This window comes from Malaclemys terrapin, chromosome 11 (genome assembly GCF_027887155.1).
Source record: "Malaclemys terrapin pileata isolate rMalTer1 chromosome 11, rMalTer1.hap1, whole genome shotgun sequence".
In the NCBI taxonomy this organism is placed as follows: Eukaryota; Metazoa; Chordata; order Testudines; family Emydidae; genus Malaclemys; species Malaclemys terrapin.
The window spans coordinates 48,754,970-48,777,212 of NC_071515.1; the positions used below are offsets into that span (position 1 = coordinate 48,754,970).

At 43.9% G+C, this 22,243-nt stretch overlaps 1 protein-coding gene and 1 long non-coding RNA gene across 10 annotated transcripts in view; one reads left to right on the forward strand and one right to left on the reverse strand.

Moving 5' to 3' along the window:
* Positions 1–406: 406 nt before the first annotated feature.
* On the forward strand, positions 407–10,161 carry LOC128845233 (uncharacterized). Its single transcript, XR_008446636.1, has 3 exons — positions 407–615; positions 5,635–5,747; positions 10,073–10,161. It is a non-coding gene; the product is annotated as an uncharacterized LOC128845233 (long non-coding RNA).
* TANC1 (tetratricopeptide repeat, ankyrin repeat and coiled-coil containing 1) overlaps positions 7,659–22,243 on the reverse strand; it is a 227,856-nt gene continuing 213,271 nt past the window's right edge. For all 9 annotated transcript variants that reach the window (XM_054043623.1, XM_054043628.1, XM_054043624.1 and 6 more), the window contains 5 exons: positions 19,698–19,830; positions 16,122–16,213; positions 13,675–13,821; positions 12,770–12,870; positions 7,659–10,476 (listed from right to left, as the gene is read on the reverse strand). In XM_054043623.1, coding sequence (XP_053899598.1) covers positions 9,042–10,476; positions 12,770–12,870; positions 13,675–13,821; positions 16,122–16,213; positions 19,698–19,830 — 1,908 coding nt within the window. In that variant the 3' untranslated portion in view covers positions 7,659–9,041. The remainder of the gene's footprint in view (positions 10,477–12,769; positions 12,871–13,674; positions 13,822–16,121; positions 16,214–19,697; positions 19,831–22,243) is intronic.

The window sequence follows — 22,243 nt, forward strand, 5'->3', positions numbered from 1 at the left end:
CCATGGGTCCATCAGAACACTGGATGTAGTGTACTAAAGCAAGTATGGGGGTGACTGGAGATGATCACTATGTTTCCAAATACCTAACACAGAAATATGATAAAAGACAAAACCGTTCTATCCAGCGTAGGTAAACACTGTTCCTGACGTGATGATTGATCTCTTAGTCCTCATTCTCAAAGGAAACCTGTGTACTCTAAAAGAGGAGCCTGGACCTTAAATTCAAACTTTGCTAGATGTGAAAAAACAGGGTCTGAACAGAAACACGGGGGAGATGATTTATTACAGCAACCTGTAATTTGTTAACTACTTTTGATCGGTCCGCCCCCTAGTGCTGCTTCCCTCAGTATGCCCCAACCACCGTCACCCCGCAGACAACTATATACAAGAAACCAATAGATCACCCTGGCCCCCCGGCACACACAAGCCGGCGCGGGGTTTTCAATTACGAGACCATGCGGGGAGGGAGGGGACGCTGCAGCGCACCAAGCTGCTGCTCAGAAAGACCCCGATTGCGCTCCAGGTCCCGCCCCTGGAGCCCGCCCGAGGTCGCGCCTTGGGCTTGTGCCAGCCGCCCGGCTACCGCGACAGGGCGGCCACTGCCCCGCCACGCCCGTGAGTATCCCCCGCTCCCCGCGGCTTCTTTTTGGACCCCCTAAACTACGGTAAACCCGCACTGGGCGGCCGCTGCAGCCCTCATGCTGCGGGGCCCGGGCTGCCGCCAGCCTGTGGGCACTCAGGGGCGGTGCTCGGCGCTGGCACCGCTTCTGTGGGGCGCCGAGCAGGCGCCTGGGACCAGCAGCTTGAGGTGGGCGAGGGGAAGACAGCGCCACCAATCCCCCCCCCCCCCCCCAGCCGCCGCCTCTGCTACGGGACGGGTTGTTGCCCCACAGCGGGGGCCTCCCGTCACACCAGCGGCTGCCGCGCAGGGGGAACGACGCTGCCCTGGAGCGCCCCGCCCGCCGGAGTGGTGTATTAGCGCGCTACGCCGGGCCGGGGGGGGGGGGGGGGGGGCGGTAAAGAAAACGACAAACGGGCAGCCCCGGAGTTATGGGCCAAGGCGCAGGTGTTTGTTGGCGGGCACGTCGCTGAGCACGGCCTTAGCTACTCTTCGAGAGCTGCAGTAGCGCGGCGCGCTCAACCCTTTTCTCCCCCCCTATAAAAACTCGCGGGAAGGAAGGGGGGGGGGCAAGAGGCGTTACCCCTGCAGGGCTGCCAGAGTCAGCCAGGGGCGCCGCAGGGCTGTGGGGGGGGGGGGGGGTGTCGTCCTCGACGCTTCTGTCCCACAGTGCACTGTGGCTCCGGCATTTAGCCCCACAGGGGGGACCCAGGCCCCCTAAAACCACATCGTGAACCGCTGCAGTAGCGCATGGTCACCCCCTCCGTGTGAACCAAGTCACTTAAGCCCTTGCAGTTGTGGCTTCAAGACCCAGACTGACCTCAGCTCCTCTGATTCCCCAACCAGGAATTTTACACACTGACAAGGTCTTTGCTGCTCTACCCTCCCATTGACCAAGAGGCCTAGGCTCGTACACAGCTGCCTCAGGGCACATATAAGCAGCTGGTTATCATATTTAAAAAGGGGAGGAAGGAAAGTTCCATCCTATTCCAACTAGTCTCTCGCTCACCCCCCTCCAGCATAACTGTTCGCTGCCTCATCGCCTCCACCTGCGTGCTTTCACAGCACTGTCTAGTTACTCACTCCTCGGCAAACACTCTGCAGGATCCTGGGACACAAGGGGCCCAGGGAGGGAGTTGACCTAATTTCTGTAGTGGAAGGTTAGTAATGTGATGTTTCTGGCTCTAGGGGGCGCAATCTAGCCCCACATTGCTTCTTCATATTTTTTTAATATACCTTTGAAAAATTCCACCCATTTTTCGGCTGCAGTATCTCAAGCCATGAATGGAAGCAATGCTATTCTACTATATGTGAATGACACAAAAAAGCAACCAACATGCAGCACTCAAGTATTAGGGCCTACCAAAGTTAGGGTTGCCTCATAAGCTTCTCTGCCACCTTCCCTCATAACTGCATTGTAAACTCTGAGCCTGATTCAAATAAATCTCCCTGACCTCTAGTGTAAATTATGAGTGTAATTTCATTGCAATTAATTACTTAAACGCCCTCCCCAATCATCCTGTACGAAAGTTACATGCCTCAATGATGTACAACCCCATAACCTTTCAAACTAGGGATGTAAATAAGAGTCAAAAATAGTAACCATCTAATCTATTAAAATGTTATAAAACAGTTAACGTTTAAGGAGGTTCCCCCCCCTTTTTAAATACATAGTTAATTCTAGTGATGGAGAGATGGTGTATTATTACAATAAAAATCTTTTGCTTAGTTTGGTTAGAGTAGGGTAGTTCTGCTCCACCTCATGGCAAACATGTGTATTTCTTGCCCCTATACATTTCCTTCTGATGGGTTGCTGCATCTTTCTACTGCCTAAAATGTTATTCTGCTAAAACTTGTATGGGATGTAGATACTTCCCCGGCAGGAAGTCTCCTTATGCGGGGAGCAGTGTTGAGCAAGACCCTAGAGAAGGGCTCTGGAAAAATGACACACAGAGCTCGTGTAGCAGTGCTGCCAAATGTATGTCAGCCCACATCTGCTCCCTTTTTGCAAATGAAGAGGGTGGCTCCTAATCAATGGGCTCAGTCCTCCTTCCACATTATAGTCTCAGTCAGACCTATCAACAGACCTCTCAGAACAGTCAGCTGGGCTCCCTCAGGATTTAATCTTTGTTATTTTTGCACATCCTGGGGTTTTTGAGGGATTACTCCCAACCCTCATCTGCTTTTCCACTACATCTTCAGCAAGAGCAAGGGATGAAGAACAAGATACCCTTAACCTTATAGGAAGTCTTCTCCTAAAACGGCTCCTGCAATATTGGCTAGACCCTCGTCACCCAATTTCCCAAGTTCAGCAATGCTTCCTGACCCTGACAAAGCTAGAGAAGATGAACATTGGAAGTCTACCTTCTGTCTCTTCTGTATAGGAATGCATTATTGCCTCCTCTCCCGCTCTGAGTGACCCTAGAACCCCCTAGCATCTGGCAGCAGGATGATGGCAGTATTACACATTTCTTTGGTGTTTTTGTCAAGGAAAGTCTGAAAATTCTGACATCTTCAAGGAAAGGAAACAGCAGCCCACCTTAACAATGTTTGTTCATCTGAGACAGTTGAGGAAGGTCTGAGTAGCCCTGCTTTTGTAAATCTGATTAATAGAATCATAGAAGCTTAGGATTGGAAGAGACCTCAGGGGATCATCTAGTCCAACCACCTGCTCAAAGCAGGACCAAACCCAACTAAATCATCCCAGCCAGGGCTTTGTCAAGCCAGGCCTTAAAAACCTCTAAGGATGGAGATTCCACCACCTCCCTAGGTAACCCATTCTAGTGCTCAAGACCCTGCTCCTTGTTCTGCCACCAGAGAACAGCCGAACTCCATCCGCTTTGGAACCTCCCTTCAAGTGGTTGAAGGCTGCTATCATTTTTATCAGGTCTCAAAGGGTGCTTTGACTTATTTTTATCAGCACCTGGCAGCTGGCTCACTCGCTGGTTTTGACTGACAGAAGTAAATTCAGTTCAGTCAAACCTTTGTTCTAGGAGATAAATAATCCAGGCAGTTTGATGCTTTGGGCTGAAAAATCTATTCTTATTTAAGGCTTGCCTACAAAGGAGATTTTTCAAGGATAATTATACCAGTATAACTACAGTGCTTAAACTATGTGGGTATAACTCCCCTATATGAAGGCTCTTAAGATGTCTACACTGCCACTTTCAGCGCTAAAACTTTCGTCATTCGGGGTGTAAAAAATACCCCTGAACGAGAAAAGTTTTAGCACTGAAAAGTGCCAGTTAGACAGCGCTTTTTCAGCTCCCGGAGATAAAGCTACCACCGCTCATTACGGTTGGTGGATTTTTTTTTTTATTTTATTATTGCCAGGAGAGCTCTCCCCCAGCAATAAAGCATGTCTACACTGCCCATGTCACAGCACAGCCGCAGCCGCGCTGTAATGTGGGTAGCGTAGACATACCCTTACTCTGGATTAAGACTGGCCTTTTGCAGTTTAGCTTAAACTGCTTCTGAAACAACATAAGGTAAACTGGAAAAAGACACTCATATCAAAATAGGAGTATCCACACACTGATTTTTACAAATGTAGTTACAGCACTTTAAATTCATCCCTGATCTTATACATCATTATAATTTCTCTGTGCAAACAATTCCTTGGAGCAGATAACATTTTTAGCAGTTTAACCAGATACTCCTACTCTTTGTAACCTCCAGGGCTTAATATATTCTGGAAAATAAAAAAGTTCCTCTATCTAGTTGGAGAGCTAGGAACACTCTAAGCATGCCTTGAGAGCATCTTTTGATCCCTCTGATGGAGCAGCCAGTTCACTTGCTTCTGCAGTGACTCCAAGAAGGCATGCTTGGCTCCACAACTGCAGCTAATCACCTGAGGATAAAGTCAGAGTTCTAGGCCTCCTGTTTGAGGACTGGTATTTTCAGGCTAGACAGATGTGGTGCAGTAGAACCTCATAGTTACGGACACTTCAGGAAAATTGAGGTTGTTCGTCACTCTGAAATGTTAGTTGAAGCGGGGGCTCACAGCTCTGCAGTGGGGGTGGATACAGGCAACTGGTTCTAGCCCCCTGACTGCAAGGGTGATGAGTGAGGCACCCCAGGGCACTGCAGTGTCAGTGGGCGCGTGGTGCAGGCCCTTTAAAACTGAGCTGCTCCTCCAGAGCACAGTATGCAGGCAGGAGCTCCAGCTCCAGCAGTTTACACTCCAGGCCAGGTTTCAGTAGCAGCTTGGGAAGTTTCTTTCCGAGGCTCTGAGTTTGAAAGCTTGTCCCCCTCCCAGCTAGGGGGGAGGAAGAGGGAAAACAGCATTCACCACCTCCTACCAGTAAGTGGCAGCCCTGTGCATGGGGGTGGGGTGGCAACAGGCAGCCCAGATGTGCGTACCTTTAAGATGCAATACAGGCACAATCAGGGCCGCCCAGAGGATTCAGGGGGCCTGGGGCAAAGCAATTTCGGGGGCCCCTTCCATAAAAAAAATTACAATACTATATTCCTGTGGGGCCTGGGGCAAATTGCCCCACTTGCTCTCCTCCCACGGGCAGCCCTGGGAAAAATGAACTTTCCTCATCTCGGCACAAACCCAGTTTTGAGAAAACTTCTTTACAAGATATCACTGGTTCTCAGCATCAACTAGTGCTAAAAAGCACTAAAGCTCATTAAAAGGGTTGGACAAATATTTTCCGTCAAAACTTTTTTTGGATTGAAAACTAGGGGGTTTTTAAAAAGCAGAAAAAAATCACGGACAATCTCTGCTTTCCTTCAAAATTTGTTGTGTTTTTTTTAATTGAAAAGCTGAAAACGTGAATATGGTTTGGGGTTTCAGAAGTGTGTGGTCAAATATTTGCTGCTTGCTGTGTTTGATTGTTTAAAGAAACAAAAAAATTCTGCTAAAAAAAAAAAAAAAATCCAAAACTTTTAAACCACCTCAGCTTGTGACCAAACGCCTGAGCCCATCCAGTCAGAGATTTTTCCAGGTTTCTGATACTCTGCTGGCTTCCTTGACTCATATCTGTTTCCATAACTTTGGGTTCATTTAGGTTATCACATAAGAACGGCCATACTGGGTCTGACCAAAGGTCCATCCAGCCCAGTATCCTGTCTGACCGACAATGGCCAATGCCAAGTGCTCCAGAGGGAGTGAACCTAACAGGTAATGATCAAGTGATCTCTCTCCTGCCATCCATCTTTATCCACCCTCTGACAAACCGAGGCTAGGGACACCATTTCTTACCCATCCTGGCTAATAGCCATTAATGGACTTCACCTCCATGCATTTATCTGTTTCCTAGAGACTGGCTCCATGGGGTCCCTCACAAACTGGAGGTGGTTACTGTGGGTTTGTCTTTAGTATAGCTTATGTACATACTCCACAACTCAGCATTTGAGCTTGTTTCAGAATCTGGGATGAGCCTATGTTGTGAAAACTGAAATGCTCAAAATAGCACATGAATGGACACAGGGTGCTAAAATTAAATTAACCCAGAGGTTCTCAAACTGGGGGTCAGGACCCCTCAGGGGGTCACGAGGTTATTACTGGGGGTCGCGAGCTGCCAGCCTCCACCTCAAACTCCGCTTTGCCTCCAGCATTTATAATAGTGTTAAATATATTAAAAAGTGTTTTTAATTTATAAGGGGGGGGGGTCGCACTCAGAGGTTTGCTATGTGAAAGGGGTCACCAGTATAAAAGTTTGAGAACCACTGAATTAACCCCTCCGAAGCCTCAGGGAATGCAGGGGAGGCGGGTCTCCCTTGGTAGGGTTGAGGAGGAGGTAGGTGGTGTAGGATATTGCTCTTCTCATGTGATCCCTCCACCAGTGGCTAATTTTAATGACATGAATCTCCCTATGGCACTGAAATTAAATATAGACTATAATTTGGAATTTGACAAGTGAAAGGGACGGCAGCCCTAATGGAAGAGCTAACCGCTTGACTCTTCTGCAAGCCTCAAACTGCTGAATGAGCTGAATGAGTAGAGAAGGGTGTGCCTCCCAAACAGCCTGGCCCTGCCCCCTATCCGACCCTCACCCACTTCCTGCCCCCCGACTGCCCGCCCCCCTCAGAATCCCCAACCCATCCTGCTCCTTGTCCGCTCACCGTCCCCCAGAGACCTCCCCAACCACCCACCCCTGCTCCCTGTCCCGACTGCCCCAACCCCTATCCACCCCCCCGCCGAGTCCTGACAGACCGCCGGAACGCCCACGATCCAACCCCCCCGTTCCCTGTCCCCTGACCGCCCCCCCCCACCTCTGCCCCCTCCCTGCCCCTTATACAACCCCCCGGCCCCAGCCCCTTACCCCTGGCTCCCCCCTCACCCGGATCATCCCTGGATAGCGCTGCAGCGTGGCTCCGGTGGGGCCTGAACTCCTCCCCGCTCAGAGCCGCTTGGTAAGGGGGCAGGGCTGCGAGCTCCACAGAGGCCTGAGCTCCTGCTGCTTGGCCCGGAGCTCGCAGCCCCGCCCTCTTACCATGCAGCTCTGAGCGGGGAAGAGCTCAGGCCTCGCCGGAGCCAGGGATGCTCCTGGATGCGCTGAGGCTCTGGGAGAGGGGCGGAGGCAGGGTCGGGCCGGGGAGGGAGCCTCAGCTATTCTCATGGGGGCCCCTGCGGAGCCCGGGGCAAATTGCCCCACCCCTCCCCCCCGAGCGGCCCTGGGCACAGTACAGTATAGTATTTGTTTGGGGATTTGTCATCTCCACTGCTGCCTGATAGCTTACTTCCGGATCCCCATGGCGTCTGGTTGACCATCAGTCCATAACTCTGGTGTTCGTATCTTTGAGGTTCTTTGAGGCTGATGGCAATCAAGACAAGTCTTTTACCTTCAAAAGATCATCCTGCATATTCTCCAGATCTCAGTCATCAGTGTTTACCCTCAGAAGATACTGGTGAAGCTATACAGGCCTCATCAGAGGAAAAATAGGGAGTGGGGAAAATCATATAATGCAGTTACTAACAGACCCTTTTCTATAACTGTACTACATACACATCATTGATTTAATTTGTGTGCATCTGTCGGTGGTTTTATACCAGTACACAATACACAAAATAAGAGTGCACGTCTCAACGCACTATATTAATAGTCTTTATTTCATAAGGAAAAATACAGTAGCAGTGCAAAAAGAGAACTACTGAAGAAGAGAACAAGACTTGTACAAATATCAAAGAAACAGTAAACAATAAATAAGCTAGGGTGTAATAATGCAAACTCCTAAGGAATTTGTAAAAATTGTAAGGTTGTTTTTACAATGTACATACATACTGTACATGGGAATAAAAGTTGAAAATTCCAACTTGTACAACACAAACCTTTGTTACACACAGGAATGTCATTACAACTATTCATTTTGAAAACATTCTTGCAAATATAGAACCTTTTTCCTCTCAAGCTCTGAAAAAAATTTTCAACCCCATCCTACAAAGCAAATGTGCACCTACCCTTTTCCTCAAATTTTCATCTTTATATTCTCAAAATAATACATCAGGCTTCCTATAAAAATGTTTCTATAAAGTATTTCATTCCTGTACCTCTTCTTTGTGAATGTACAATACATCATTTTGTATTAAGGTAGCACCTCAAAGGTATTTTAGGTAAACTATATAAAGTGCGGTTACTGGTATACTGTTAACATGCCATAATATAATAATATTCAGTGCAATAACCAGTATGGTTGAAGCTTTTTAAAAATATGCATGCAAATCTGTTGCTGTAATTTACTGGATTTTACTTGGTTTCTTGTAGTAATTAAAAATATCATATTTACATGTCAAAACAAAGCTGCTTAAAGTTTACTCATATACAAGTGACAAAGTTCCTAAATTTACATCATGCATCCCAATTAAATCCCTCTAGAAAACTAATGAAATAATACTATATCTTTTTGATAAGAAAACAGTCATTTACAGATCTGGATGTTACATACTATGTATTTTACCCTCATAACTTTGTTGGAATCAAGCATTTTAAGTACTAGAAAAGAGGCATAGTTATAATTATTATGCAAGTGATGTCTTTTAATACAATCAAAAGCCAAGATTAAAGTCCTATATAAGAGGAAAATGTTATAAGTCTTACAATAATGATGGAATATAATGAAAAGTAAATTAAATTATTTTTCCTCTTTCAAGGTCCCAATTCGGTGCATTCACAATCTTAGCTAACCATGTAAATGCATTTCTAGTTAAATTTGACATTCCAGTTAATATTCTTGTTCCATGGTGGTATGTATAGCTTCTTAAGGAAGTGGTTGTATCCCATATTTCTATGAATAATACTGGCCAACATGGACAACCTACTCAGAATTATAAAAGTGGCCAGATGATAATCAATATGTTATGCAGAAACAATATTCTATGATGAAACAGCCCTATAGTAGTGATTAACATAAGTAATCAATATGCTGTTATTTGCTAAGTTTTACAATCAGTTTATTATTATATAAAATGATATATTCATACATTAGACTCTATGAAAGATCGCTTTGGTTTTGCAGAACTGACAGGACTTAGATGACCTTCCTTATTAACATGAGACTGCTGTTCAGATATAGCATCTGGATAGAAATGAGGAACTGTTTTAGACATCCTGGTATCTTGACAGTGGGCAGACATTTGGCACTTGAGCTCTTCAAGTTCTTTAGGTTGCATTCCATTTTGGATATTTTCTCCCAGGGCAATAGCAGGAGAGGAAGTTTTAGTCTGATTACTGTATCCACCTGTCTGTCTGGCAGAGAATTGCTCACAGTTTACAGATTGAACAAACCCACCAGAAGCATCTGTTAGTAATCCTTCAGATGCCTGACAATGCCAAGTGCGATTGGTTTGATTACTCTGCAGCTGAAACCTTGCTGTCTTATCCATGATCCCCATAAATGGTGTATTCCGAGGTCTGTGTTCAGTCGTACCACTCTGAACTTGACTAACTTTATTTTCCTTGATTCGAACATCTGGCCCTAACCCTTTCACGCTATCTGAAAAGCTGCTGCTTGAAGTTAAACTATTGGTTGAACTGGAAATGATCATGCTGCTACATGGAGAGCCAGAAGAGACGACATTAGTTACAGAGGCTTGCTGCCTTGCTTCACTGCAATTCATTTGAATTCCTTGAATTGGAGCTGCTTTCTCCATGACCGAAGGTGCAAGGACATTAAGCCTATCAGTGGTTTTGGCCTTGCTTGTGAAAGCGTGAGAAGAGACACTCTCACTATGCTGTAAATGGGGACACTGGTTGGATGCTAACTTTTCATTGTACAGTCCAGAGCTGAAATCTGTGGGAATGCTTCCAGATGATAAAGTGTTTGGCCCATCTAAATGCTGACCTTTATTGGTTAGATTTCCAGGGTGTCGGACAGGCATAGCATTTGTGGGAAGATGCTGAAAAGGAGACTGTGTCTTTGCATTACACGGTGTAGCTCCGGTTCTTGATCCAGGCTGAATGGAATTAAAATGCTGATTAGTTTTCACAATCTGTGCTTGCTTTGTAGGTTGCATGATCAACCCTGGTTCTCTCAGATATTTACTCCCGTTTTTTTTCTGAGGGGACATGGGTCTGGCTTTCTGCTGAAGGCCTTCTTGAAGGGTTCTGCTGTAGGGAGAAGCTGTCTGGGAACGCTGCAGCCTCTGTGAAGATGGAAAGGAGTCATCATGGTGTGGAAATTCTTCTTTTCTTTCTTCAATATTGAAATGATCATTCACTCCTTGGACAAGAACCTCCTCATTGTCAGAGTCATTCTGCTGTGCTGGCTGTGGAGACTGCTGCTTTTGTTGCTGTGTTCTCTGAAACTGTTTGCACTCCTCTTCTACCCTAGCTAGGAGCCTTTTGATTTCTTGATTACTGGGGCACAATTTTATGGCTTCACGTAGGTCAGCAAGAGCTGTAAGAAACTGTCTGTGTAAAGGAAAAAATAAATAAAAGTAAACTGTTCCAAAAGAACCCCTCACCCACCTTGTCCCTCTAAAAGAAAAAAAATTACAACTTTGGGCAATTAAACTTCCGCCATTGTGTACTGGCTGTCATCTCTATTACCCATCTAGGCAGCCCTTTGATCTATTGTCTTTTAACAGTATCTGTTACTTAATGTGGTGGTGGTAGGAAATTAGGGACTCCTCAAAGGGGCACCTTAGGAATGAGGAGAAAAGAGACAAAGAAGTCCCATATCATTCCCACTCCATCCCATTGGAGGATCAGAAGTCCTTCAAGAAGGCAAAAGCAGTGAGTTAGCTGGCAGCACTGGACACAGCAGCAGGAGGAGAGAAGGAATTCAGCATAAAAGGTGCTTCACTGTAACTGGCACACTGAGTTCCTTTGTAATATTCCATACCCCAGAATAAGTGCACCCCTCTCTCTCTGGCTGCAGGAGAAGAAGGGAAAAGGTACTTCTTGCTGGGACCAGATTCTTTGGAGGTTTAGGTTCCCACCATACACCTGGGGGAATACTGCACATGTGCAGAATTTATGTCCCCTGCAGATTTCTTTGCTTCCCTGCAGAAAAATGACTTTCTGATGGGGAAGCAAAGGGAAGCCACACAACAGCGGTCACGTGACCCTCCCCAGCAGTATGTTTCAGGTCCTTAGGGCAGCTGGCAGAGAGGTAAATCACTGTGGGGCAGAGGGTGGGTCTGCGGAAGACCAAGCTGGTGGCTCGTACACTGTGCTGGGCTCAGCTCCTAGTCCTGGCTGGGCTGGGGAGGACGGGACTTTCTCTTCCCCGTGCGGCATCCAGGGCTGTGTCAGACCTACCCCTAGCTGTAGGAAGCTATGCAAACTCCCTCCTCCTCACTTTTCCTGCACCCATTACTCCTCAGCTGCAGGGGGAGGGATCACTGTACAGGGAGCTGCTCCCCCATCTGCCCAACCCCCATGGATCCAGACCCCCCCCCATACCCATACCTCATATCCCACTGAGCCTCACCGCTCCACACTCAGAACCCCCACTCCCTCTGCACCTGAAGTACCTCGACGAGCCACCCACACCTGGATCCCCACCCCACTGAGCCCCACTCCCCCAGCATCTGGACCTCCCACTGACACCTGAACACCTAGACTCCCCTGTCGAACTCTAGGCCCCCCTGCACCCAGACCCCTCGCTGAGCCCTAACCACCTTTACCTGGACCCCCTGCAGAGTCTATTACCATTGCACCCAGAACCCCCCAAGCCCCTGTGCATCCAGATCTCCCCCCCACACCCAGATCCCCCACTGAGCTGCCCGCACCCAGATTGCCCCTCACAGAATCCTCTCAACCCACACCCGATACCCCCACATTAAGCCCCTCCACACTTGGATCCTGCCTTCCTGAGCCTGCCTGCCCACACCTAGTGCACTTGGCATGGAGGGGCAGTGCCCTGCATTGTTTCTGGGGCAGGCCCAGTCCTTGCGTTGTGTCAGGCTTGGGTGCAGCCTCACCGTCGAGTCCGTGTACTGGGGGGAACTGCACAGTGATCTCCCACCTCTGTGCAGCCACTGGCCTGTGCTCCCCAATGCCATGCTGGAACTTCCACATTTATTTGACAAATAACATTTGCAGAATTTTAAAATATCATGCACAGATCTTTTAATTTTTGGTGTGCAGAATGTCCTCAGGAGTACTACCAAGAGCTGACAACTACTCTTCCCTGCCCCATTCTTGCTTACATCTTGGACTGCTACTGCTCATTCAACAGCTTCTTGTCCTCTGGCATTCTGTCACCTATAGTAGTTCTAAGGTTTTACTGCTGACCCATCCAGTTAGCTAGTTTTGGTACCCTGCAAGGAATGCTGATGGATTACTGCTGGCTCAGTCCAGGTGATGGGCTTGTCAACACCAAACCAAACCCCAAAGACGGCTTTTGGCCTATGGAAAAGGCTAGGATAAAAGGGAACATAGCTTAATTTACAGTCATTTATAAAAAGGTAGATACCAAAACTGGGCATTTACTCACTCTGACCATCATTGTTTAAACAAGTGTCATCAGGAATTCCAGAAACAACTGTTTAATATGCTGCCTACCTGGCACCTTTCACTTGCATTAAATTAACTTAACTCCCAACAAAATGAATAAACACTACAGAAAAGAAGAAAAGGGGACAAAGGATTTGCAAGTATCTCTAACTTAAAGCACCTTAAATGTACGTGTAAATTAGCTGTTTAAAAATGTTATGAAACAAAGATCTATGTGTGTAGACACAGTCACAGACAGTACCTGCTGTTTCTCTTGGCTCTTGCTCTAGCATAATAGGCTTCATAGGATTTGGGTTTCAGATCAAGTGCCTTGGTAGCAAACTCTTCTGCCATGCCAAAGTCCTAATTTAATAGCAATTATATTTTCAATGTATACAGTGACATTTAAATATTTTTAAAATGTTACATGCACGTAAGTTACAGACACTACCAGAAACAATCTTGAGAGCTCCCATAGCCTATCCACTTCAAACAGTACTATTTAAATTGGCAAAAGTAAAGTTGGAGGGTTAAAAAAAAGGGGGATGGGGGGTCGGGGTGGACCTTATGTTGCCACCCCTAAGGCTTATCTACACAGGGAAGTTGTCCAGTATGCCTATTCCAGAATAACTATTCTGTTATAGCCCCTTGTGTCGACACTCTATTCCAGAATAAAAGCAGGGCAGTTATTCTGGAATAGCTATGCTGGTCAATTTTGCCCATGTAGACTAGCCCTGAGTACTACTTTATTTCATGAGGAGTCCCATTGGTTGTGGCTCAAAATCAGTAGATGATGGCTGAAATAACAGTGGATAAGGAGTTTACTAGTACTAGAGGTTGGGAAGGAAGGGGTCCCACCACTTACATGTGCAGTGACCCATGACAGTAGCAATCACTTCAGGAGTAACAGGTAATCTGCCCACCTGTATGGGTTGCCCCTCTCCCTTTGCCCCTCACTTCATGCTAGTACCACGGGAGTATACTGAACATCCTCCCAGTGGTAGCTTTTCCTGCCCCTCCTTTAGCTCAGCAGGAAGAGCAAGAATCACAAGCGCATCATGGTGCAAGGACAGCATACTAGCCCTTTATACATTTATGGGGTTTGAGCTTCATTGAGGTTTCCAGTACTCCGAGTACATGAGCAACAGAGCAACAATAAGAACTTACATTTGTTTTTCTGCGACACCGTGACAGGTTTAAATACAGGGAAACTCTTAGTTCATTGAAAGCTTTCATTTCTTCTCCAAACCCTTCCCGAGGAAACTTCCTTAAGGCATACTGATATCGCTGAGCTGCTTCTTTCATCTTCCCTTTCTATAGGGTTAGAACACAAGAGCTTTAGAAGTTGGATTTGTAAATTCCTCAATATTAATCATTCCTATTTGACATTTGCTAAACAGATGCTCTTCAAATGGTATCTATTTTTATAGATTTTGTATTTACAAATAAGTATTTTTTTTTCAAAAACAGGGATAGTTATTCAAATATTTACGTTTAAATTTGTAACACTGGTGCCAAAGCAGAGTTCTTCAGACATGTAAGGTTGATAACACAACTTCTCGGTCTGGTATTTGATGTGGAACAGTTTTACAGAGGGTAACAGAACAATTGGTTTAAAAGCCTAAACAGCAAAACTCTACAGGCCAGATGATGCCTTTAAGCCACACCTTTTATTGGGGGTGGTGCCTACCTATAAAATCTCAGGATAAACTCAGAGGAAGGACAGCCTATATCCAGAGCATCATACAAATGTAGATTCCAACACCTCCCAAATTCATTTAGGAGCTGGAAGTGAAACAATGAAGGTGTCTTGCTGCTGTGTGATTTGCTGGGGGGTGGAGGGTAGGAATTGCAGGGGGAAGGGAAGCGGGGACATCTTGCCTTGCCTAAGAGAGATTGAAAACTGAAGCTAACCTTCTCCAGCGACTACCAACAAATTTCAAAGTATTGAAAATTCTAAAAGAATCCAAAAAGACATTCAGAGAACATCTCTGTGGTTAGATAAATGTCCGTGAGAAGATGTTGTTAACGCTTCTTACAGAAGCAGAATTTAGATAAGGGCTAGCAAAGGTTTTAATTAATAAAACTGAAATATTTTTCTTTTTTTTAATATTTTATAGTTAATTTCTTGTTTTAATAATTTCTTTGCTTTGTAATTTGTGTTAGCCTAAATAATAAACTTGTTTTATAAGTTCTCTCATCATGTGTCTCTTTATAAAAATAGGCCTACATTTTCAAAAGTGACTAGTTATTCTGGGTACATCAATTTTTAGGCGCCCAACTTGAGATACTTGATAGGGACCTGATTTTCAGAGACTGCGCTCAATTCTTTCTGAAAGCCAAGCTTTTTTAAGATGCCTCAAGTTGGGTGCCCCAAAACCATCACTTTTGGTAATTTAGGCTATAAAGGAAAGCAGTTAAAGGAGCTGGGAAGACTAATGTAACTGCCCTAAATATATTCTACTACGGCCTCATGAAGGCATCAGGGATAGAACTCTTAGCCCTGAACACTGTATACCAATGAAGCTTTGAGTCTGAGTTCATTAATATAGTGACTTAGGCCATAGTGCATAAAACACAACACAATTCAGTAAAACGAATACAAAATTTAAAAATACAAAAATTAAAAATCACAAAATCAGCCCTTCCCCTAGGATCAGTTACACTTTTAAAACAACAGGAGTACTTGTGGCACCTTAGAGACTAACATCCGAAGAAGTGGGATGTAGCCCACGAAAGCTTATGCTCAATTAAATTTGAATCTCTAAGGTGCCACAAGTACTCCTGTTCTTTTTGCGGATACAGACTAACACGGCTGCTACTCTGAAACCTTTAAAATAACAACCCCTGAAAAGATATAAAAATAAAATGGGTTTGAAATACACTAATTTAGGTCATAAGGAGCCTCTCTCTCACATTTTTTTTCTGGTTTTTGCAGATGCAGGTCAGAAGTAGCAATAAAGATGAAGGGGCAGACCTTTGCAGCCCTTCCAAGGGGTGACCCACTGGATTTCAATTCCCAGGGCTAAAATGGCCTTTGAATGATGCCCATGTAATACCCATGGAAGCTATGTTACACAAATGAAATACAGAAAGAATGTCGCACAACTTAAGACATTTCCAATCCACTTCTTGTGAAGCAATATCTCACCAGAGAAAAGCATTTATCAGGCATGCCAAAGTTTGCTCAATTCATATTTAAACAAATGACATGCAGAGAAGTATCTCAACAAAAGGATATGCTTTATGTATTTTGTTCTTACCTAATTCAATAGGATATGTTCAAATTAGCTTTCTGCCATTTTAAGGAATAACTAAGTATTACCAATATTTCAATGAACAACTTGATGCATAGTAAAGGTCAAATCCTTTTATCCATTTTTCTAAAATCTGAGTGTTCCCAATCAATTTCTCTCTTACAGGGGAAGGATATTTTCTGTCAAAGCTCCTTGGTTCCCAGACCCCACAACATGAGGGAAGGGGGTTGCATATACCTTATTATCAGTTCTTTCTTAAAGACAAAGCAGCAGGTGTTTTAACAACCATTACCTACCTTTGAGTAATAGCACACTTATAACATTCACAGTTAGCAATGAATATAAGAATCTACCTACTTTGTACATTATGTTTCCTTCTTCCATCAACTTCTGCAGTAGAATAATCAGAATATCAGGTTTAGAAGTGGCCATTGCCCACGCTGCATTTCCTGTAAGTTAAAATATTAAATATTTTTCAAAGGACATTTCTGATATTACTAGAAAAAACTAAGGGCTTGTTTCCAACATAGTTTCACATTCAAAAACGTCAGTGGATATTCCACAAGTGATGAATAGTTGTAGAAATGTTTATACATACAGCAGCCTGGTATTAATGGTTCAAGTGTGTTTGCCCTGCTTTAGGTCCCACTTCAGGAGAGCACCGAAGCATGTGTTTAAGTGCATTCCTAAATAAGGATGCTTTCCTGAACTGTGGCTTAAAGGTGCCCCAGACTCAGTAGCAATCACATACACAAACACACAGTAGTAATAGCCACATAATTAATTGTTGAACCACAGGATAAACTAGAGCCATTAATTAATTGCATTCCTCATGCAACTGACAACCTCACCTGCCCTCTGCCCTCTAATCCATTGCCTCCAGGACTGTTAATATTCCAAATCTTTGAGCATTTTCAAACAGCTGCAATGTAACACAAAACCCAAACGTGGAATTTCTCCTCAGAAAAGATAAACATCTCATGGGTCAAGGATTGAATATTATCAGTCCTGGATTTCATGCCTGAATCCATGGATTAAGTACATGAGAGCTAAAAACAGGGCCTTTATGTCACTAGAAGCCCAGTATTCTCACCTCTCCCTGTAACAGTGATATAAAGTTTTTGATTCTAGCCTATCCTAGTAGATAGTGAGATATGAGACCTTAAAATCAGAACAGTAGTGTGTACAGAAAAGCTATTTTAGATTATAATTTTAGAAACCTCTAAGAATGAATCCTAACTGCAGAGGCCTGCTAACTAAGACACCTGGTTTCACAGATGGAAGATTAAAAATAAGATCAATACAATTTTAAATAACCTCTGAAACAGTTCTAAAATGGTTTTTCAGAACAACATCCTATGGCATGGTATAAACAGCTTTATCGGTACCCTTTTGGGATGACTTCATAATTCATGTCTAGCCACTAGCATGTAATGGTCCTATTCCAAATAAATATGGATAAAATCTTTACCATACCATCATGTATTCTCTATGTATTAAAGGGAAAATCCCCTTCTTGAGCATTAGTACCAGTTTGCTTTCTTGAGGCTCCACAGCCTCCTGGCTATAGCCCAGGTTCGAAGTGTTAAGACGGGAAATATGGAAGTGGGAACAAAAAAAATGATTGTTTGCTTAATACACTACATATATTTCATACAACTGGACCAGCAAGCCTGGTACAGATTCATTGGCTTTAAAACATGTGGATATCACCTGAAAAAAAGTGTCCAAAGTGCTCTGATCACCTATCTCTTGAGCTATGCACTGACTTAATGTCTGGAAAAGATTTTCATATGCTAAATACCTATTATACAATGACACCTCTACCCCGATATAATGCTGTCCTCGGGAGCCAAAAAATCTTACCGCGTTATAGGTGAAACCGTGTTATATCAAACTTGCTTTGATCCGCCAGAGTGCGCAGCCCCCCCACCCCACCCCCCGGAGCACTGCTTTACCGCGTTATATCCAAATTCGTGTTATATTGGGTCGCGTTATATCGGGGTAGAGGTGTATTTAAATGAATGGAAACCCCAAAAGTTATGAAAGTGGAATTTTTTATTAGAACCAAAACATTATGAAGAGAAGCTAGAAGCAACTAGGGCTGGCTGAAGATGATTTCCAAATGAAAAATCCCCTTTTGCAGAATTTGGGTACATCTACACTACAGCGGGGAGTCGATTTAAGATACGCAAATTCAGCTACGTGAATAGCGTAGCTGAATTCGACGTATTGCAGCCGACTTACCCCGTTGTGAGGACGGCGGCAAAATCGACGTCGGCGGCGCTTACTACCACCTCCGCTGGTGGAGTTAGAGCGCCGATTCGGGGATCGATGGTCGCGTCCCGATGGGACGCGATAAATCGATCCCCGAGAGGTCGATTTCTACCCGCCGATTCAGGCGGGTAGTATAGACCAGACCTTAGAAATTTTCCCATGCAAAAATTTCTGTTTTCTGTTGGGAAAAAATCAAAATGACAGCCCCCAAGGTGCCTGCCTGGAAGGCTCAATTTCACTTTCTGCCTGCAGGGAGAGAGTAAAATTGACAAACTTTCAGGAGGGCAGTTAGCAAGCCAAAACAAAATCTGTTTTGGATTGCCCAAAACAGAATTTGTGAGAATTTTTGTCTAGTGAAAAATTTAGATATTTACCTTCCACCCACCCACCCACAACTCTGAAATTTTCCCTGGGGCAGAAAATTGCTTTTTTAGGCAGGCTCTAGTAACAACCTCTATATTTAGGTTGCCTAATAGCTTCTATTACAAACTATTCTTGAGACATTTTCTTTGAGAAGCTCTCGCCTCCCTTGTTTGCAGCATTATTTTGGTAGCAGGAATGCCCTGAGACTACATAGATATTCAGCTTTTTCTTTTTCCCATAAAATTCCATTCAGCTTTTGCTGAGATATAAACTGTTAAAAAATTCACCATTTCCTTCTCTTGTTTGCATTCCCGAGGAAAATGCAGCACACCAAAATAACAACTGAATATAAAAATTCTAAGTCTGGATTAGCAATACTGCTGTCAAATCAGCATCACCAGTAGCACTGCACTGGGAATTCCCAGGAGCTGTCAGAGCACATGTAGTTAGTGGGACTTAGTTCGTAGCCCATGCCCCTCTGGCAACATCACGTGGCAGAAGAAGAGAGCAAACCAGTCCTGGCCTCCTCCCCACCATGAACTGCCCCCAGACCCCGCACCTAGCCCCAGTGGCTCATTCTCCCTCACAGCTCGTCTCAAGGGGCACCACATGGGGACACAGCTCCCTCCAATTCCAGGGAAAGAGGTAAAGGAGGCAAGGCGGAGAGCATGTGCGCGCTAAAATATTTAGATCCTGAAGTTCAAGAGGCAGCAATCTGGCTTGCAGTGTTGAGGGTTCAGGGTTTGCCCCCTGATGATAATGGGTCAGTTGTTACAGTTGGATGCCATAGAATTTTTGTTTACCTTTTTCCTTTTAAAGAATTCTAGAAAGTTCCATACAAAAATCTACATTAAATGAACATTCCTAAGGTTGCAAAGTCATGCACTAAAAAATTTGGAAATACCAGAATTAGGGTTGCCTGCATAACAGTAATTCAGCACCTGGCCTTGTGCATAAGCATTTTGATTCAGTCTTTTAAATTAAATGCTCATTATGTTCAGCATTCAATTCACAAGGAGACACAATTACGGTTGCATGGGTAACCATAAAACTGGCATTTTCTAACTTTGGAGTGCTTGACTTTGCAACCTAAATAGAGTTCTTTGAAAGTCGTTTTTTTGTATGTAATATGTTTTATAGCCTTCCATTCAAAAGGAATGTGATAGACTTTCTAAAACTGTTTTAGAAAAATGAGAATTATTGCACTATAGCAGACATTTAATTCTTTCCCTTCTAAACAAAAGCAACACAAACAAAAATTGTGCTTTGATTATATAGGATGGGCTTACTAACCTAATTTGGCGCCTTTTCTAAGTAGCGTGACCACTACCGACGTATTTCGACATCCAATTGCTCTGTCTAATGGACGCATTCCACTGTAGTCTACGTGTTCAATCACTGCACCCTTCTCTACTAAATACTGCACCTGGGAAAAAGGAAGGAGACTGCATAAAACCTTTAAAAACTTTCAGCATGGGAGGCAGAATAGCGAAGCCACTTCTTAATCCTACTTGGAGTCCCCATTAAATAAAGTTAGTCTCTAAAATAAGTTACATCCTCTTTTGTCTTTTGACACCGGAAGGGAAGGGAAGGAGAAGGCAACAGCCACATTCCTAACTTTACTGCATTAATTTCAGTGATAAATAATAATCTTTTTCTGTCTTCATGTCAGCAGAAAATATATACAAGACACCATAAGGCCAACACTACATGTTCACGCTCCAATTTGTTCACTGGTATGGCTGCTAGTGTCCAAGATTATAAAACTGGGATGAAAATATAGAGGAGCCCTGTACAGACCATATGGGCTTCAGGATAATTAACAAAGGTTTTGATAGCATGTCACAGTATGTTGTGACATTAAAATGACAAGTGAGAAGCTATAGTACCAAATTTGTTCTGATGTGTTTGGGGAAGATGGCATACAAATACAATAAAGAAGAATGTACAGGCTATTTTTAGTAACATTCACTTAAACATGGATTATTTAAAATGCCCAAGTTTAATTATATGCTTCAATTTTTTGTGATAACAGACATTGGCTTTTTGAACTAACTGAAGAAAACTAAAGCAGTAATGTTTATTAATTTCTATACCACTTATCACTGAAGCAGTTTGATGTTGCAGTTAAGAAATTTAGGGTATGTCTACACTGGATTCTAAAGCAGACATAAACAAGTCTCAGAGTCTACAAACTCAGGCTTAAAATAAGCAGCTATATTTACGTAGCAGCTGGAGGTGGAGCTTGGGCTCTGAAGTCCCAGGAGGAGAGAGGGTTTCAGAACTCAAGCTCCAGCTTGAACCCAAACATCTACACTGTTGTTTTTGGTTCCGTAGTGCTCGATCTGAGCTCTGAGACTTGGGACCGCAAGTTTTAAAATGCAGTATAGACAAACTAAAACACAAAGTGGTAAAAACAGAAATGTAAAGAGTAAAATAAATGTCAAATGCTGAACAAAATAAATGCATCAGAAACTTGTGATACCAAGAGTAGCTGGAATTGGCCCATCATTAACTTCTCAATAACCATTCTTAAAAGTGGGAAGTACAAGAAATGACAGTAAAGCAAGGTGCTTAATGGCCAGCAATAGTTCCTTGAATAAGGAGTCTAACAATTGCTTTCTATGGCTGATAATGATTTAACCTGAAGCTAGGCATTAAGTATCCTTGTCATTCACAGCCCCCAGGGCCTGGCGCTGCTGGTTTGCTGGATGAGCTGTTCCACTACTTCCAACAGTCTATGCTGTTGGCTGCCACCCTGGCCCAGAGATCAAGCTGCCCGGACATACAAGATGAAAGAAGATGGTAACTCCTGGTGCAGCTGTCTGCTAGATTGACTGGCAGTCTGAGCTGCTCCAGTTGGTGACCAATCTCATCCCAGAGATAACAGTAAGGACCTTTGGTAGCACAGGAGATGTTAAATCACACACAAGATGTAATGTCACCATCCAGGCTGGGGAGTCTAAAGACTGGTTCTCTCTTCCTCTAGTTGCTGATGGATGGGGATTCTGGATCTGAGGTGAGGTGCGTGTAGAGGCCAGCAATGGAAACTCTGGTCAATGTCCTCCTCCTGGCAGAGTGCTGCTACTACTGCTTTCCTACTACTGGAAATTCCTAGGATTCTGAAGTCATTTAAACAGGAAAACTGTTCCAAGTAAATTATGTGTTTCTGAGCTTCATCACTCTGTTTTCAGCACATATGGACTAAGTGTTTTTCATGAATATAGACAGTACACCCAACACCCCACCCTCCAAAAATATATAGTTAGTAAAAAAGTAGCAATATTGGGACTTTAACATGCAAGAGACACACCAGTTAGAGGAAAAAACAGATTTATTTTTAAACAATCTAACAGCTATGTTCCTACACAACATGTGCTGGTTGGAAATATTTACTTCATATTTAATTTTTGTTAATGTAATTTCATAAGCCACTATTCACTCAGAAGTATATGTGCAAATACTGAAATACCAATGTTTTGATTACACAGTGTCTAATACAGTATGTCAATACAGTACTCCCAAAAAGGCTCCCTACTTTACAGAGGGGATACAGCCCCAAATCCTACTAGGAGGCCTAAGGATTCCTTCTGCCTGTCAGAAATACACTCATGAGGAGGCTGAGCATAGTGCCTTCCAAAATCCATTAACAACCACTCCTTCAAAATCAACTACGGGTTTATGTAAATTAATTCAGATTAAGGTGGAGTGTGAATTTAAAGTACAATAGCTATTTCTGAGTAACTCCACATGTTTTTGACTCTTCCTAAATAGCTATTCTGAAGCAACTGCATGGGTAGACATGCTCTAACCTGAGTAAAGTCTACCTCCATATGAGT